General features: G+C 48.3%; 7 protein-coding genes and 1 long non-coding RNA gene across 8 annotated transcripts; 1 reads left to right on the top strand and 7 right to left on the bottom strand.

Moving 5' to 3' along the window:
* Positions 1–196: 196 nt before the first annotated feature.
* Positions 197–1,487, bottom strand: LOC146526571 (uncharacterized). The gene has a single exon (XM_085206992.1). It carries the CDS (start codon positions 1,269–1,271, stop codon positions 408–410), a length of 864 nt encoding a protein of 287 aa, XP_085063118.1. The 5' UTR covers positions 1,272–1,487; the 3' UTR covers positions 197–407.
* A 38-nt stretch (positions 1,488–1,525) lies between these two features.
* On the top strand, positions 1,526–14,113 carry LOC146526565 (uncharacterized). Its single transcript, XR_014879388.1, has 3 exons — positions 1,526–1,668; positions 1,744–1,913; positions 13,745–14,113. It is a non-coding gene; the product is annotated as an uncharacterized LOC146526565 (long non-coding RNA).
* On the bottom strand, positions 2,376–3,600 carry LOC146526570 (histone H4). Its single transcript, XM_085206998.1, has one exon. The coding sequence runs from the start codon at positions 3,501–3,503 to the stop codon at positions 3,192–3,194; it is 312 nt and encodes a 103-aa protein (XP_085063124.1). The 5' UTR covers positions 3,504–3,600; the 3' UTR covers positions 2,376–3,191.
* Positions 4,001–5,001, bottom strand: LOC146526569 (histone H3-like). Its single transcript, XM_085206994.1, has one exon. It carries the CDS (start codon positions 4,657–4,659, stop codon positions 4,249–4,251), a length of 411 nt encoding a protein of 136 aa, XP_085063120.1. The 5' UTR covers positions 4,660–5,001; the 3' UTR covers positions 4,001–4,248.
* On the bottom strand, positions 5,579–6,299 carry LOC146526568 (histone H2B). The gene has a single exon (XM_085206996.1). The coding sequence runs from the start codon at positions 6,164–6,166 to the stop codon at positions 5,792–5,794; it is 375 nt and encodes a 124-aa protein (XP_085063122.1). The 5' UTR covers positions 6,167–6,299; the 3' UTR covers positions 5,579–5,791.
* On the bottom strand, positions 6,914–7,432 carry LOC146526567 (histone H2A). Its single transcript, XM_085206997.1, has one exon. The coding sequence runs from the start codon at positions 7,393–7,395 to the stop codon at positions 7,021–7,023; it is 375 nt and encodes a 124-aa protein (XP_085063123.1). The 5' UTR covers positions 7,396–7,432; the 3' UTR covers positions 6,914–7,020.
* On the bottom strand, positions 12,400–13,681 carry LOC146526566 (uncharacterized). Its single transcript, XM_085206993.1, has one exon. The coding sequence runs from the start codon at positions 13,472–13,474 to the stop codon at positions 12,611–12,613; it is 864 nt and encodes a 287-aa protein (XP_085063119.1). The 5' UTR covers positions 13,475–13,681; the 3' UTR covers positions 12,400–12,610.
* A 1,119-nt stretch (positions 14,114–15,232) lies between the features above and the next one.
* On the bottom strand, positions 15,233–15,853 carry LOC146526564 (histone H4). The gene has a single exon (XM_085206991.1). It carries the CDS (start codon positions 15,763–15,765, stop codon positions 15,454–15,456), a length of 312 nt encoding a protein of 103 aa, XP_085063117.1. The 5' UTR covers positions 15,766–15,853; the 3' UTR covers positions 15,233–15,453.
* Positions 15,854–16,820: the final 967 nt, after the last annotated feature.

Genomic DNA, 16,820 nt, shown 5'->3' with positions numbered 1-16,820 from the left:
TGAATATTGAGAATTGAGTAATCTAATAGTGGATTCACCGACTTACCAATCACTCATGATACTGTGAATATATTGATTGATTTAATTGATTATATTACATAATATAAATTTTCGTAGCACACGAGACGTTCGTCGTAGAAGAAACTGTACCACCGTTCATTGATACAACATATGTATGTATGGCGTATTTGGAAAGTTTTGTTAGCCCTGAGAAGGGCTTTTTGTCGTGCTACCGTTGCACATGTATATATACATATATATACGTATATACACCTACCTATCGTCGTCACACATACACACAACACACACACACACAACACTCGCCACGAGTTATTCTCGTGTAGTGCGCGTTATTTAACGTCCGTTTAGCAATTGTATATAGATAGATATATGTCTATTTTATTTATTCACTTTTTCGGCGTGGCGGACGCGGCCTTCTTAGCCGCCGGCTTGGCTCTGGGCGTGGCTGCCTTCTTTGGTTTGGGCGCTTTGGGCTTCTTCGTCGGCGGCTTGGCGGTCTTCTTCGCCTTAGAAGCGGCGGCGGTGGCGGCGGCGGCTCCGCCCTTCGCCTTCGAAGCGGAGGATGCGGCGGCGGCGGCTTTCTTGGCTGCCGTGGCGGCGGGCTTCTTCTTCGCGGCGGCCGCCTTTTTGTCCTTCACTGTCGTCTTCGATTTGGACTTGGACGGCGAGGACGCTGCGGCGGCGGCGGCGGCGGCGGCTGCTGCCGCTGCTGCTGCTGCTGCTGCGGCCCCCTTCTTGCCGGCCCTGCCGCCTGCGGACGCCGCGGCGGGAGCTCCGGACGCCTTCTTCTTCTTCGACCTAGACGAGGCGGAGGCCGACGACGACGATGCGCCGGAAGCTGCGGCGGAGGATCCCTTGCCGGCGCCGCCGGCCGCAGACTGCTTGCTCTTCGAAGCGGACGACTTGGACTCGAGCTTGAAACTGCCAGAAGCGCCCTTGCCCTTGGTCTGTATCAGGGCACCGGACTCGACGGCGCTCTTTAGATATTTTCTGATGAACGGGGCCAATTTCTCGGCGTCCACTTTGTACTGGGCCGCTATGTACTTCTTGATAGCCTGCAGAGACGAACCGCTGCGCTCCTTGAGCTCCTTGATGGCGCTGTTGACCATCTCGGAGGTTTTGGGGTGGGTCGGTTTCGCTTTTGGCTTCTTGGCGGCGGCGGCAGCGGCGGCGGCGCCGACCGCTGACTTGGGCTTCTTCGCCGGGGTGGCGGGTGCGGGAGCTTCTGATGCTACTGCTGCGTCGGCCATTATTATTATTATTATTATTATTTATTACACGCACACGCACGCACACGATCACTCACAAAGAGCAATAAATTGTTATGAACGCGGAAAGTATAGTTTATATTGATATATACGTTGTACGTTGTACTGGCGTGGCAGAGGTCGCTAGTGGCAGTAAGAGCGGTAGCGATACCGTGAGGAGAGCCGCGGTGTCGCTGGACATTTTCTCGTACGAACGCTCGAAACTTTTCACTAACAGGCGTCTAGAAAATTATAATTTTTACATTATTTCAGATGTTGAGAGGGACCCGCCACCCGTGAGGGCCTCGTCCGTGAACCCGTCGACCGGCTCGCGGGCCGAGCGCCACGACACGCGTTGATTTGACGGAATTACGAGCTGTCGAATACGTCGAAGTGCTACGTGCGTACCTCCGGTCGTGTTTAAAAGTTATTTTTCTCTATAAAAATTTATTGAAACGATTTTCCGTTTCGACAGATCGAAAGCGAAGAATACCCGCCCGCCCGGAGATATCGAAAGATCGCCGTGCGACGGTCCGTCGACCCCCTCGAGGACCTCCAAGTGGAGCATCGTAAAACACCCGATGCCCTCGCTGAGCGACGGTCCACCGCGGCCGCCGTTGTCGAGTACGCGGAGTGTTTACAGGGGTGAGTGTGTGTGTTTGTGTGTGTGTGCATATATATATATATATATATTATTAAGATATATATAATTCTTAATGTTTACTTTTCTTCCCTCTATCAAGATTTTAACTTTAATACCAAACAAAATAATAATATATTCAATATATAATCATGTGCACATCGTACTCGCCGCCGTTGTCGTCGTCGTAGTCGTAGTCGTAGTAGTGATCAGTCCATTTCGTACATACAGAAGGAGACGAGCGTCACGTGACGGATGATGCTGCTATGATATATATATATATATATATATATATATTCTCATTTAATTAATTGTAATGATTTACTTTTTCATTCGTTACGGACGACCGACCGTGCATAATCAATCAAATATTAATAATATACATACACAATGTATCATATATAATAGATACATACATCACACTTGTGGGCTATAGCATCACAGGGTGATATGCTAATGATACGAGATTTAATGAATTGAACTCCTTTATTATATATTTCCGCTACGCTACGTTGGTGGAACATAATTTCACAATTGCATTTGTAGCGAATAAATTCAGGGCGCGCTGATATTATAGCGTAGCGTTTTAACTAACAATTGATATTTATAAATAATATTAATACTTGTGCAATACCCTCCCTACACAATCATAATACGGATGGATATAACTTTATAACTTACTTACCTGCCTACTTGCTCGCTCGCTACATCTCTTAAGTATAAACTGTGCGCTTTGGTTACAACATGAATATGTATGTAGTAGTAGTAGTAGTAGTAGTAGTACAGTGAGTGTGCAGTGTGTAGCAAAATATATCAACATGTCACACACATACACATTTTCAATACTTACATTACCTACCTACCTACCACAGTTATGAGTTAGAGCTACTTGGATGTTATTCATACTAAATACATATTGTTCGGTTCGGTCCAGTCCATATCCACCAAATATAGTAAGTGAGTAACTAGTAGTGCACACTCGGAGCGCTGAACTTTTAATAAAGTCAACGTCCGGGACGTCCGTGTGGTTAAGAAACATAAATTTTATTTAATTCTGAAATTTGTGCGGCCCTGAGAAGGGCCTTTTGTTTATGTGAAACCGACGGAGAGAGAGAGAGAGATTATGCGGTCTGGTTCGAGCTGGATCACACACACAATCGAGATGTAAACGACGCGATTACACCGACTGACCACCGCGCTCGCGCGCCCGAACGCAAACACACACACTAAATTCTCACACTCTCGTCGGTTTCACTTCGGTTCGGCGGTTGGCGGTTAAAATATTAACCGCCGAAGCCGTACAGAGTGCGCCCCTGCCGCTTCAGGGCGTACACGACGTCCATGGCGGTGACGGTCTTCCTCTTGGCGTGCTCCGTGTACGTGACGGCGTCGCGGATCACATTCTCGAGGAACACCTTCAGCACTCCGCGAGTCTCCTCGTATATCAGGCCGGATATACGTTTGACGCCGCCCCTGCGGGCGAGACGACGGATGGCCGGCTTCGTGATGCCCTGGATGTTATCGCGCAGCACTTTCCTGTGACGCTTCGCTCCGCCTTTTCCCAGACCCTTTCCACCCTTACCGCGACCGGTCATGTTGACTATGTGACGGCGGTATGCACACTTCTGGTATTACTTCTAACGCTCCGCTCCTCGCGAGTGACGGGGAGACGTTCAACTGCGAACGTACGGTAGAAACTTATGTCGCATATTTTTTGACCCTCTCTAAATATATACCCCCCCCTCTACGTTCGGCTGTGTTCGGCTCCACTCGTTGGTCATGCGTATGTGGAGTAGGGGAGAGGGGGGGGGGGGGGGGGGATTATGCTGATGATAACAATAATAATTAAAATAAAAGTTATAGTACATAGTATAGTATAGTGCACGCAATTATTATTATCATAATTATTTATATATATATATATATATATATATATATATATATATATATATATAAATGATTATCGTGCATGGATAGATAGTGTAATATATAATATAATATCTCTCTATCTCTCTACGTTGCAAGTGCAAGTATGTTGTATTTATTATTATTATTATTTTTTAAATTAAGTATTATTATTATTATTATTAGTATGTATGTTTGTTTGCATTGAATATTGCCCCGTACAGATGAACAGTGCGACACAGTACGACACGAGGACGGACGGACAGCCAGCCCAGACGGTTCTTTGTACACGTGTGAAACGACAACGTATATAAATATCAGAATAATTTGTGGCCCTGAGAAGGGCCTTTTGGTTTCACAACACACACAATATACACAATCGTGTATATTGTTTGTTTGTTCGTTTGTATTGCAAGCAAGCAAGCTAGCTGGCAATTACGCACGTTCGCCTCTGATCCTGCGGGCGAGCTGGATGTCCTTCGGCATAATGGTGACGCGTTTCGCGTGGATCGCGCAAAGGTTGGTGTCCTCGAAGAGGCTCACCAGATACGCCTCGCTCGCCTCCTGGAGGGCCATAACGGCGGAGCTCTGGAACCGCAGGTCCGTCTTGAAGTCCTGCGCTATCTCGCGCACCAAACGCTGGAAGGGCAGCTTGCGGATCAGAAGCTCCGTGCTCTTCTGGTAGCGACGAATCTCGCGGAGGGCGACGGTGCCGGGCCTGTACCTGTGCGGCTTCTTCACGCCGCCGGTGGCAGGTGCGCTCTTGCGAGCCGCCTTCGTGGCGAGCTGTTTGCGCGGCGCCTTACCACCGGTGGACTTGCGGGCGGTTTGCTTGGTACGAGCCATCTTGCACTACTACTGAACTGAACGCGGTACTGAACTGAAGTGAACTGTTACGCGCGGGCACGTCTCGCTTCGTCCAAAGTAATATTGGAAGTGTTCAAAAAAGTGGGGCGCGGCGGCGCCTTATAAAACGTCAGGGGGGGAGGGGCGGGGCACGTGCCGTCCCTTTCGCACGCGGTGCGGTGGCGAGTCGGGCGTCGGGCGGTGAGAGTGCCTCGTCGATGCCGTGCTGTGTACGTCTTCTGTGACTATGCGTCGGTCGCAGTGAAATAATAATGAAATGAAGAAGAGAAGAGAAGAGAAGAGTAGAGATCAGATCAGTCATCAGTAGTAGTTGGCGCGTCGGCCGGGCCCGGCATCATCGGGCGTCGGTCAGTGCTATCTATCTATCTATCTATCTATCTATCTATCTATCTATCTAACTAACACACTCGTGTGTTAGTTAGATAGATAGCTAGCTAGCTAGCTGGCTGGCTGGCTGGCTGGCTGGCTGGCTGGCTGGCTGGCTGGCTGGCTGGCTGGCTGGCTGGCTGGCTGGCTAGGAGGTTCTATTACATGAATACGACATTATAATAATATTATTAATAGGCTACGTGCGTTTCTAACGGGGGTACATAAAAATAATAATAATAATAATTATTATTAGGATTAATTATCGTTATGTGGTGATGATAATAATTATTGTATTATTCTTTCTTAATTAATATTATGTCATTAGTTAATTGTCATTCGTGTGCGTGCGTCTATTAATGTATTATTATTTTCATCTGAGAGTAGCAACACTATTTATTTATTTATTTATTTATTTATTTATTGAATTTATCACGCTCACACACAATAATATTTACACTTAGAACTAGGTGTAGGTAGGGAGACGTTTTGCGAGAAACTGTTTTTGTTTTATTTTTAAACACGACTCATATAGTGGCCCTTAAAAGGGCCTTTTGAGAATGCGCGCGACGACCGATGATGACGATGATGATGTAGTCGATGCGTAGTGTAACAGCACCAGTGCAGACACACACACTTTAGCACGAGAACACGGACGGATACACGCGCGCACACACACACATCGTCACACGGCACGTTCGCGAGCGCATTCGATTTTTAACTGTCGTCTCTTCGACGGACCACTTCACTTGGAGCTCGTGTACTTGGTGACGGCCTTGGTGCCTTCGCTGACGGCGTGCTTGGCCAACTCGCCGGGCAACAGGAGCCTCACGGAGGTCTGCACCTCCCTGGACGTGATCGTGGACCTCTTGTTGTAGTGGGCGAGTCGCGACGCCTCGGCGGCGATACGCTCGAAAATGTCGTTCACGAACGAGTTCATGATGGACATCGCCTTGCTGGAGATTCCGGTGTCCGGGTGGACTTGTTTGAGCACTTTGTAGATGTAGATGGCGTAGCTCTCCTTCCTCTTGTGCTTCTTCTTTTTCTTGTCCGACTTGGAGATGTTCTTTTGGGCCTTGCCGGATTTCTTGGCGGCCTTTCCGCTAGTCTTGGGCGGCATGATAAGAAAGGTTTGTAATTAGTACTATCGATGAGAAAGGTACACACTCTCTGCGTGCACGACGGTGTCGGTTAAAAAATTTCGTCGGATCCGGGTCGGTAGTCATTCCGTTCTGTGGACGCACAAGCGCTTACGACGCGCGCCAGCCTTTAAGAGACGAAATTGACCAAGTACGTGTACACACGTCACAATCATCCAAACCACCTCCCCCCCCCCCCCCCCCCCCGAACATATTATCATTCGTATACTTTTAAATTTGAAATTTATAAGATACATGTAGGAAATTAAAAATTTGTTTACATTACGTATACAGGATGGAATTGTCAGCACCACTTTAAATGAAACCACAGTTTCAACTACTCTATAAAAGCCCTATAAAGAAAAATAACTTACCCTGAAGTTATGTGATATGTTATGTTATATGCAGTTTCAGTAAAAGAAGCGCTGCCTCTTCCACCTGTATATTATGTGTGTGTGTGTGTGTGTGTGTGTGTGTGTGTGTGTGTGTGTGTGTGTGTGTGTGTGTGTGTGTGTGTGTGTGTGTGTGTGTGTGTGTGGGTGGTCTGTTAGACAATTTTTTATAATATCGAAATTGATGTGTGCCTAAAATTGTTATATATATATATATATATACTTATTCATGACCGTCCACACTATGTAGTGTCATGCTTTATATATTTTGTTTGTTTTAGAAGACGTCTCGCTTAATGAAACAATTTATGCAATTTCGAAGCGTTCACGGAAATATTTTGTGGCCCTTAAAAGGGCCTTTTCACAAAAAAAAAAAAAACCCAAAAATTTCAGAAAACCAAATCCACACCCACACACGCACACACGCACTAGGGGTGTCAGGATTAGGCTTTCTTCTCAGTCTTTTTGGGTAAGAGGACTGCCTGGATGTTGGGCAGTACACCGCCCTGAGCGATCGTAACTCCCGAGAGCAACTTGTTCAGCTCCTCGTCGTTACGGATCGCCAATTGGAGATGCCTCGGGATGATTCTGGTCTTCTTGTTGTCCCTAGCGGCGTTTCCGGCCAACTCGAGCACTTCGGCGGCCAGATACTCCATCACGGCGGCCAGGTAGACCGGTGCACCGGCTCCCACGCGTTCGGCGTAGTTGCCTTTTCTCAAAAGCCTGTGTATACGTCCCACTGGAAACTGAAGTCCGGCACGGTTGGAACGAGACTTTGCCTTTCCCTTCACTTTGCCACCTTTACCGCGACCCGACATGTTGAACGATAGTTAGATGAATTTGAAAGACAATATTTAAAAAAAGTTTCGTTTTTTTCGTTTTTCGATTGAGCAGTATGCTGTTGGCCATATCGGCCTCTACAGCGTCACCGGACTTGGGGAGGCCGAGCTAGACGAGCTCTGACCTTGGCATGGCTACCGTGGAAGGTACCAACAAAAGAGAACACAGTGGCGCAAGGGCGTCTCCTTTGAGACTCGGACCGCGACTTGCGAGCACCGTTCGTAGTGGGGGGCTTTGCTTCGATCGGTTCGACCAAAGCCTACTGGGGAGGGCTCTTGATGCCCTATTGGATTAATGAGTGCGGGCTCCTCTCGCGCCGAGGCGCGATTGGGCCACAGTAAAGCTGGGACCTCGTCTCCACCGGCGGGGACGGTGTGCGTAGCGTGTATGTGTGCGATTGTGTGTGGCCCTACCTACAAATTTAGGGTCGATCGCTTTAGTGATGGGGTCAGCATCATCGGTTAAGATATCCCGGGGTCGACGGCGATCCCACGGGCGTCGTTTGGCGTAATTACACGAGTTTACCACCAGCGGATTCGGATGCGATTCGGCTTTAGTGAAATAACTACTAGAGAGCTTCCGACAGTGCTCTTTTACTGAGTCTAATTTGACGTCTCTATGGAGATCGGTATTACGCATGTACCACGGGGCACCGGTAGTATTACGCAAGAAACGGTTTTGGATTACTTGTAATCGGCTAAGGTCTGTCTGTGCGAACACAACACAGGCGTAGGCGAAAATGGGTCTGACGCATGCTTTATAGAGTCGGATTTTATTTCTAAGTGAGAGTTTACTTTTAGCACAAATGAGTGGATACAAACAACTTAGGACGTAGGCCGCTTTGCGGCGAACATAAGTAATGTGGGCTTTAAAGGACAGTTGACTGTCGAGAATGACACCTAAGTATTTGGCCTGTTTGGCCTCGGGAATTATTTTGCCTAAAAGGCGGACATGTGGCAGGTAGTCTGTCCTACGGAGGGGGAAGTAAATGATGTTACTTTTGTCGGGATTGACCTCTATGCGCCATTGAAATAGCCACTGACCTATGCGGTCCATGGACTTTTGGAGTCTGTTAGCTATGCAGACTGATACACGGCCGGACGTATAGACGGCGGTGTCGTCTGCGAAAGGGCTAGGTTTGTACCTGGGGTTTTGGGAATGTCATGAGTGTACAGGTTGTACAGAAGCGGGGATAGTATGGAGCCCTGAGGGACTCCAGCTCTAACTGGCCTACTGGAGGAAAGGGTGCCTTCTACCCTATATCTAAATGAGCGGTTTGATAAGTAGTCTCGAATGATGTGCACGAGTCTGTCAGGTACGTTAGTCTTTTGTAACTTGTAAATCAAGCCATTGTGCCAGACTTTATCAAACGCTTTTGCAATGTCTAAGAAGATTGCCGCTGATGGCATTAATTTGGCTCGGGATAACAGGAATTCCGTGAGGCGGTGTACCTGGTGTATGCTGGAGTGTTTGGCTCTAAAGCCGAATTGTTCGGGGGGGATTATGTCATTGGCCACGACTGCGGCTTGGAGACGAGTGAGGAGGATACGTTCGTATATTTTGCCCATTGAACTGAGAAGGCTTATGGGGCGATAACTGGACGGGGATGTGCGAGGTTTCTTAGGCTTGTGAATACCTATGACTATTGCCTCTTTCCATTGGTCTGGGAATGAGCACTCTTTTAAGAGCGTGTTGAAAATGGCAACGAGAAGCGTTAGAATATGAATGGGAAGAATTTTAAGGATCTTATTCGAGATGCGATCGGATCCTGGGGCTTTCTTTGGCTTAAGGCGCTTTATAATGTCTTGTACCTCTTCGACAGAGGTCGGTCTTATAGGTTCGCCCGCTGGTGGCAACGGTGCCCACGTTTCGACCTGTGTGTCCACCGCGGCGACGTGAATTGGATCACACGGTTGTTCCGAGGGGGAGCATTGACTTTCTAAGTTATCCGCTAGGCATTCGGCCTTTTCGAGATCGTCTGAGGCTAGTGTTCCGTCCGGACGGATTAACGGCGGTAATTCGACTACGGTGTCGTTTTTGAATGATTTAGTTAATTGCCAGAACGCTACGTGCGATGGCGTAAGCTCTGATAACCTATGATCCCAAGATTCGTCTCTGAGGTCCTCGAACCGGGCTCGAACCTGTCTTTGGAGCCTCCAGAGTTTAGCGCGGTTAGCCGGCGACGGAAATGAATCGTGCGCCCTATTGGCGATGTTTTTACGTCTCATGAGCTTTCTGAGATCTCGCGGGATCTTAAAGTGTCCTTCTGGATTACTTGGAATTTCCCTAGAACACTCGTCGAGAGTGCTACCCAGTCTGTCAGTAAGTTGGTTAATTTCCGCCTCGACTACTTCCACCGAGTCGAATCTGTCAGGTATGTCGTCTGTCGGTTCAGTGTCGGGATTGCCTAGGCGCTCCGCGAACTTAGACCAGTCGGTGATGGTGGTTTTAGGAAGAACTGGAGGACAATCGGGTCCTAATTTAACTATTACAGGTCTATGGTCTGAGTCTAACTCTGGTATTACCTCGATAGAGCGCAGCCTGAGAGAGACGCCCTGCAGGATGGCTATGTCGAGAATTGAAGGTCGGCCCCGGGGCCCAAATCTAGTGGGAGTGAGGGGGGCTATTATCTCAAAGCGAGAGGTGGTCAGGTCATAGATATTTTCGAGTTCGATTCCTCCTCTATTTGTGGAGTTGCAATTCCACCTGGTACTTTTACAGTTAAGGTCCCCGGCTATGATAACCGAGTCCCCCATGTCTAGTAGTGTCTGTAGGTCGCTTCTAAGTAAACTCTTTGATGGAGAGAGATAGGCGGAAGCTATAATAGTGGGTGGATGTCCAGTCATGTGAACCTTACAGACCGAAACTTCGATGTTAGTGAGCGTCGGCGGCGGATCGAGCGGTATGACGTGAAGCGTCTTTCGGTAAAATATGACGGTGCCGCCTTTGGCGCCGTCTCTGTCGTTACGAATAGTGCGGTAATTGGCTATCTTGGGATCCCTATTGCAATTTCTAAGGAACGTTTCCTGAACTAGAAATAAGTCGAGTTGTCGGTTTGTAACAAAATCGCGGACTAGCCCCATTTGCGTATTGAGACCGTTAGCGTTAAAATAACCTATGTTGAGAGAACGCGGCTTGACTCGCGCGAGTCTTAAATCGGGCGGGTTGATTCTAAAATTATTATTGACCGCCATTGGAAGTTTGAGCATTGACATATAATAATTTGGCTATAAGCTTTCTGTTGAGCTTAATTACTTGAAGTCGACTTTTAGGGTCGCCGTTTGAGTCTACTAAGCCTTTCGCGAAGGCCTTTAATTCGTCTTTATCTAGTATGTCTAAAAAGCTAGTCGCAATGTCGATCGCGTCTTCGATACTCTCCTGTTCTAGGTTTACCTCCCCACGGGGCTGGCGGGCGGAGGAAGTGGCCCTGGAGGGCTTGGGTTTGGGATTGGAGGCCTTGGCGGCTTGGGTCTCTGGTAGAGGTTTTTTCCACGCATTGGTGGAAGGAAGAGGGGCTGGTTGGAGTGGTGGCTGAGGGCCGGACGGGTTTTGCGCTGGACGGGAAGGCATCGAAGCCTTATGCGTCCTGCCGCCCTTTCCGCCGGACCTGCGTGGGGCCTTAGGGCATCCGCGGTAATTTGCGGGGTGCCCTTGGGTCTCACACAAGACACAGCTGGGAGGTACGGCCGGGTCTGGGACCTTGCGCGGACAGTCAGCAGTAGCGTGACTTTCTAAACACTTCACGCACCTGGGTTTTGCGTGACAGTTTTTGGCGGAATGCCCATAGAGCTGGCAGCGGTGACATTGCCCGGGAATGCCACGAGACCATGGCTTATCTATAGTGATGCCCGTGAGTGAGCAGATGGATTTTATATTGAAAATTTGTTTGCCCTCAGGGCTACGGTCTAGGACAGCTAGGACCATGTCGTAGCTTTTCTTAGTGTACTGATTGTACATACGGTGGACTGCTCTAACTGGAAGATTTTGGGATTTTAAGTCCCTGAAAACTGACTCGGTCTCTAATTCGGATGGGATACCCTTGAGGACTACACGTAATTGACGCTCGTCCTCCAGAGCGTATGAATGGAACCCTATCTTTGAATTCCTAAGGTGGGTCGTAAGGACCCTGTGGTCTTTAGGTGTTAACACCTGAATCCTAACTCCCTGAGCTGTGGATCTGGCAGAATTGAACTGCACTTTAGCGGACAACATCCATAGTTGTAAATTGTCCCACGCTTTCTTTTCCTGAACTATTATCGGGGGAGGTAACCTGTCCCTACGAACGCCGGCCGGTAGCGGTACCGAACCGTCGCCAGAGTTGGACGCGGGGATCGAACTATTATTATTATTGCTTGTCTTTGTTGTAATGTCAGTCTTGTCTACCTGTGCATTAAAAAAAGCCCGTTTTTTGAAATAAGTACTCGTGTATCGCGCGCACGTTGAGCGGGGACACGAGCGAGCGTTCTCGTAGACGATCGCTCACGACGATGCACGACGATGCACGACGGTGTACAACGACGATGCGCGACGGTGTACGACGACGCACGACGATGCACGACAATCGCCGAAGTAAACAGAAAGCTAGCTAGCTGTTCAGCCTAGAAACGGATAATAAAAATATACTATAGTAAATATATATAATACAGATAACAATATATACACTTAATATATATATACTTTTTTCTTTTTTTTTTTTTTTTTTTTTTAAGACCATACAACAATTGGTCACAAAATTATATTGTTAATGAAGTGCGAGTTTATTATTTGTGACACTAATTTTGAATGAATATTGAGAATTGAGTAATCTAATAGTGGATTCACCGACTTACCAATCACTCATGATACTGTGAATATATTGATTGATTTAATTGATTATATTATATAATATAAATTTTCGTAGCACACGAGACGTTCGTCGTAGAAGAAACTGTACCACCGTTCTTCATTGATACAACATATGTATGTATGGCGTATTTGGAAAGTTTTGTTAGCCCTGAGAAGGGCTTTTTGTCGTGCTACCGTTGCACATGTATATATACATATATATACGTATATACACCTACCTATCGTCGTCACACATACACACAACACACACACACACAACACTCGCCACGAGTTATTCTCGTGTAGTGCGCGTTATTTAACGTCCGTTTAGCAATTGTATATAGATAGATATATGTCTATTTTATTTATTCACTTTTTCGGCGTGGCGGACGCGGCCTTCTTAGCCGCCGGCTTGGCTCTGGGCGTGGCTGCCTTCTTTGGTTTGGGCGCTTTGGGCTTCTTCGTCGGCGGCTTGGCGGTCTTCTTCGCCTTAGAAGCGGCGGCGGTGGCGGCGGCGGCTCCGCCCTTCGCCTTCGAAGCGGAGGATGCGGCGGCGGCGGCTTTCTTGGCTGCCGTGGCGGCGGGCTTCTTCTTCGCGGCGGCCGCCTTTTTGTCCTTCACTGTCGTCTTCGATTTGGACTTGGACGGCGAGGACGCTGCGGCGGCGGCGGCGGCGGCGGCGGCTGCTGCCGCTGCTGCTGCTGCTGCGGCCCCCTTCTTGCCGGCCCTGCCGCCTGCGGACGCCGCGGCGGGAGCTCCGGACGCCTTCTTCTTCTTCGACCTAGACGAGGCGGAGGCCGACGACGACGATGCGCCGGAAGCTGCGGCGGAGGATCCCTTGCCGGCGCCGCCGGCCGCAGACTGCTTGCTCTTCGAAGCGGACGACTTGGACTCGAGTTTGAAACTGCCAGAAGCGCCCTTGCCCTTGGTCTGTATCAGGGCACCGGACTCGACGGCGCTCTTTAGATATTTTCTGATGAACGGGGCCAATTTCTCGGCGTCCACTTTGTACTGGGCCGCTATGTACTTCTTGATAGCCTGCAGAGACGAACCGCTGCGCTCCTTGAGCTCCTTGATGGCGCTGTTGACCATCTCGGAGGTTTTGGGGTGGGTCGGTTTCGCTTTTGGCTTCTTGGCGGCGGCGGCAGCGGCGGCGGCGCCGACCGCTGACTTGGGCTTCTTCGCCGGGGTGGCGGGTGCGGGAGCTTCTGATGCTACTGCTGCGTCGGCCATTATTATTATTATTATTATTATTTATTACACGCACACGCACGCACACGATCACTCACAAAGAGCAATAAATTGTTATGAACGCGGAAAGTATAGTTTATATTGATATATACGTTGTACGTTGTACTGGCGTGGCAGAGGTCGCTAGTGGCAGTAAGAGCGGTAGCGATACCGTGAGGAGAGCCGCGGTGTCGCTGGACATTTTCTCGTACGAACGCTCGAAACTTTTCACTAACAGGCGTCTAGAAAATTATAATTTTTACATTATTTCAGATGTTGAGAGGGACCCGCCACCCGTGAGGGCCTCGTCCGTGAACCCGTCGACCGGCTCGCGGGCCGAGCGCCACGACACGCGTTGATTTGACGGAATCACGAGCTGTCGAATACGTCGAAGTGCTACGTGCGTACCTCCGGTCGTGTTTAAAAGTTATTTTTCTCTATAAAAATTTATTGAAACGATTTTCCGTTTCGACAGATCGAAAGCGAAGAATACCCGCCCGCCCGGAGATATCGAAAGATCGCCGTGCGACGGTCCGTCGACCCCCTCGGGGACCTCCAAGTGGAGCATCGTAAAACACCCGATGCCCTCGCTGAGCGACGGTCCACCGCGGCCGCCGTTGTCGAGTACGCGGAGTGTTTACAGGGGTGAGTGTGTGTGTTTGTGTGTGTGTGCATATATATATATATTATTAAGATATATATAATTCTTAATGTTTACTTTTCTTCCCTCTATCAAGATTTTAACTTTAATACCAAACAAAATAATAATATATTCAATATATAATCATGTGCACATCGTACTCGCCGCCGTTGTCGTCGTCGTCGTAGTCGTAGTCGTAGTCGTAGTAGTGATCAGTCCATTTCGTACATACAGAAGGAGACGAGCGTCACGTGACGGATGATGCTGCTATGATATATTTATATATATATATATATATATATATATATATATATATATATATATATATATATATTCTCATTTAATTAATTGTAATGATTTACTTTTTCGTTCGTTACGGACGACCGACCGTGCATAATCAATCAAATATTAATAATATACATACACAATGTATCATATATAATAGATACATACATCACACTTGTGGGCTATAGCATCACAGGGTGATATGCTAATGATACGAGATTTAATGAATTGAACTCCTTTATTATATATTTCCGCTACGCTACGTTGGTGGAACATAATTTCACAATTGCATTTGTAGCGAATAAATTCAGGGCGCGCTGATATTATAGCGTAGCGTTTTAACTAACAATTGATATTTATAAATAATATTAATACTTGTGCAATACCCTCCCTACACAATCATAATACGGATGGATATAACTTTATAACTTACTTACCTGCCTACTTGCTCGCTCGCTACATCTCTTAAGTATAAACTGTGCGCTTTGGTTACAACATGAATATGTATGTAGTAGTAGTAGTAGTAGTAGTAGTACAGTGAGTGTGCAGTGTGTAGCAAAATATATCAACATGTCACACACATACACATTTTCAATACTTACATTACCTACCTACCTACCTACCTACCTACCTACCTACCCACCACAGTTATGAGTTAGAGCTACTTGGATGTTATTTATACTAAATACATATTGTTCGGTTCGGTCCAGTCCATATCCACCAAATATAGTAAGTGAGTAACTAGTAGTGCACACTCGGAGCGCTGAACTTTTAATAAAGTCAACGTCCGGGACGTCCGTGTGGTTAAGAAACATAAATTTTATTTAATTCTGAAATTTGTGCGGCCCTGAGAAGGGCCTTTTGTTTATGTGAAACCGACGGAGAGAGAGAGAGATTATGCGGTCTGGTTCGAGCTGGATCACACACACAATCGAGATGTAAACGACGCGATTACACCGACTGACCACCGCGCTCGCGCGCCCGAACGCAAACACACACACTAAATTCTCACACTCTCGTCGGTTTCACTTCGGTACGGCGGTTGGCGGTTAAAATATTAACCGCCGAAGCCGTACAGAGTGCGCCCCTGCCGCTTCAGGGCGTACACGACGTCCATGGCGGTGACGGTCTTCCTCTTGGCGTGCTCCGTGTACGTGACGGCGTCGCGGATCACATTCTCGAGGAACACCTTCAGCACTCCGCGAGTCTCCTCGTATATCAGGCCGGATATACGTTTGACGCCGCCCCTGCGGGCGAGACGACGGATGGCCGGCTTCGTGATGCCCTGGATGTTGTCGCGCAGCACTTTCCTGTGACGCTTCGCTCCGCCTTTTCCCAGACCCTTTCCACCCTTACCGCGACCGGTCATGTTGACTATGTGACGGCGGTATGCACACTTCTGGTATTACTTCTAACGCTACGCTCCGCTCCTCGCGAGTGACGGGGAGACGTTCAACTGCGAACGTACGGTAGAAACTTATGTCGCATATTTTTTTTTTTTTTTTTTTTCGGACTTGACTTTAATGCTGTTAGCCTTACTGGCCTTTACAGCGACACCGGGTGGGTAGGGAAGAGGGTACTCTGTCCCTGAAAATATGCAGGCACTGTGTGGCTGCCTGTGGGGAGTGCCGACGACGCAAGGGCGCCCCCTGCGGGGCTCGAACCTCGGCTTGCGGTCGTCGAGCGGGCTGGGAGTTTCCCTATTCTAAGCAAAGCCGGCCGCGACACAGAAGCCGCGACCGGGGGATAAAATTAGACTAATCTAAGGGAGCTAACGGTCCCTAACCGCTGGACCCGACGGCGCCGAGGCGCCGCCAGGCCGTGAGATAAGCTAGACTACGTCGTCGATTCCGGCGACGACGGTGTGTGTGTCGTGCGTGTGTAGTGTGTTTCCTACCTACGTACGGGCCGTTTGCTACGGTAATGGCGTCATCGGGGTCTAAGAGGACGCTACGCGGGCGTCTACGAATCGCGTGAGGCGTGTAATTACACGCCGCGGCGACGAGGGGGTTTGCGTGCGAGCCTGCGCGCTCAAAGTAGCGCTTCGCTAAGCGTTTGCAGTGCTCGTGAATCGATTCCAGTTCAAAATCTCTATGTAGGTCGACATTACGCACGTACCAGGGGGAACCTGATGCGATGCGCAGGAATTTGTTTTGCACTTTTTGCAAGGGAGCAAGCTTGGTGTGCGCGAACGCAACGCAAGCGTAAGTGAGGACAGGTCTAATACAAGCTTTGTATAGTGTCAGCTTATTTCTAAGTGACATTTTACTATTCTTGTTTATGAGATAATATAATCTATTGAGAATGTACTTTGCTTTATTGCAGACTTTTGTAATGTGGGGTTTGAAAGTTAATCTAGAGTCTAGAGTGACACCTAGATATTTGACCTGTTTTTCCCAGGGAATGGGTTTGTCTAAGAGATGG

This window comes from Heliconius melpomene, unplaced genomic scaffold, assembly GCF_056956725.1.
Source record: "Heliconius melpomene rosina isolate 202511_hmr_F unplaced genomic scaffold, ASM5695672v1 ptg000026l, whole genome shotgun sequence".
Lineage (NCBI taxonomy): Eukaryota > Metazoa > Arthropoda > Insecta > Lepidoptera > Nymphalidae > Heliconius > Heliconius melpomene.
This window is presented reverse-complemented; position numbering and strand designations above follow the sequence as displayed.

Bases quoted from the DNA above. Each gene is read 5' to 3' on its own strand.
- LOC146526571 (XM_085206992.1), bottom strand. From the start codon at position 1,271: ATGGCCGACGCAGCAGTAGCATCAGAAGCTCCCGCACCCGCCACCCCG.
- LOC146526570 (XM_085206998.1), bottom strand. From the start codon at position 3,503: ATGACCGGTCGCGGTAAGGGTGGAAAGGGTCTGGGAAAAGGCGGAGCG.
- LOC146526569 (XM_085206994.1), bottom strand. From the start codon at position 4,659: ATGGCTCGTACCAAGCAAACCGCCCGCAAGTCCACCGGTGGTAAGGCG.
- LOC146526568 (XM_085206996.1), bottom strand. From the start codon at position 6,166: ATGCCGCCCAAGACTAGCGGAAAGGCCGCCAAGAAATCCGGCAAGGCC.
- LOC146526567 (XM_085206997.1), bottom strand. From the start codon at position 7,395: ATGTCGGGTCGCGGTAAAGGTGGCAAAGTGAAGGGAAAGGCAAAGTCT.
- LOC146526566 (XM_085206993.1), bottom strand. From the start codon at position 13,474: ATGGCCGACGCAGCAGTAGCATCAGAAGCTCCCGCACCCGCCACCCCG.
- LOC146526564 (XM_085206991.1), bottom strand. From the start codon at position 15,765: ATGACCGGTCGCGGTAAGGGTGGAAAGGGTCTGGGAAAAGGCGGAGCG.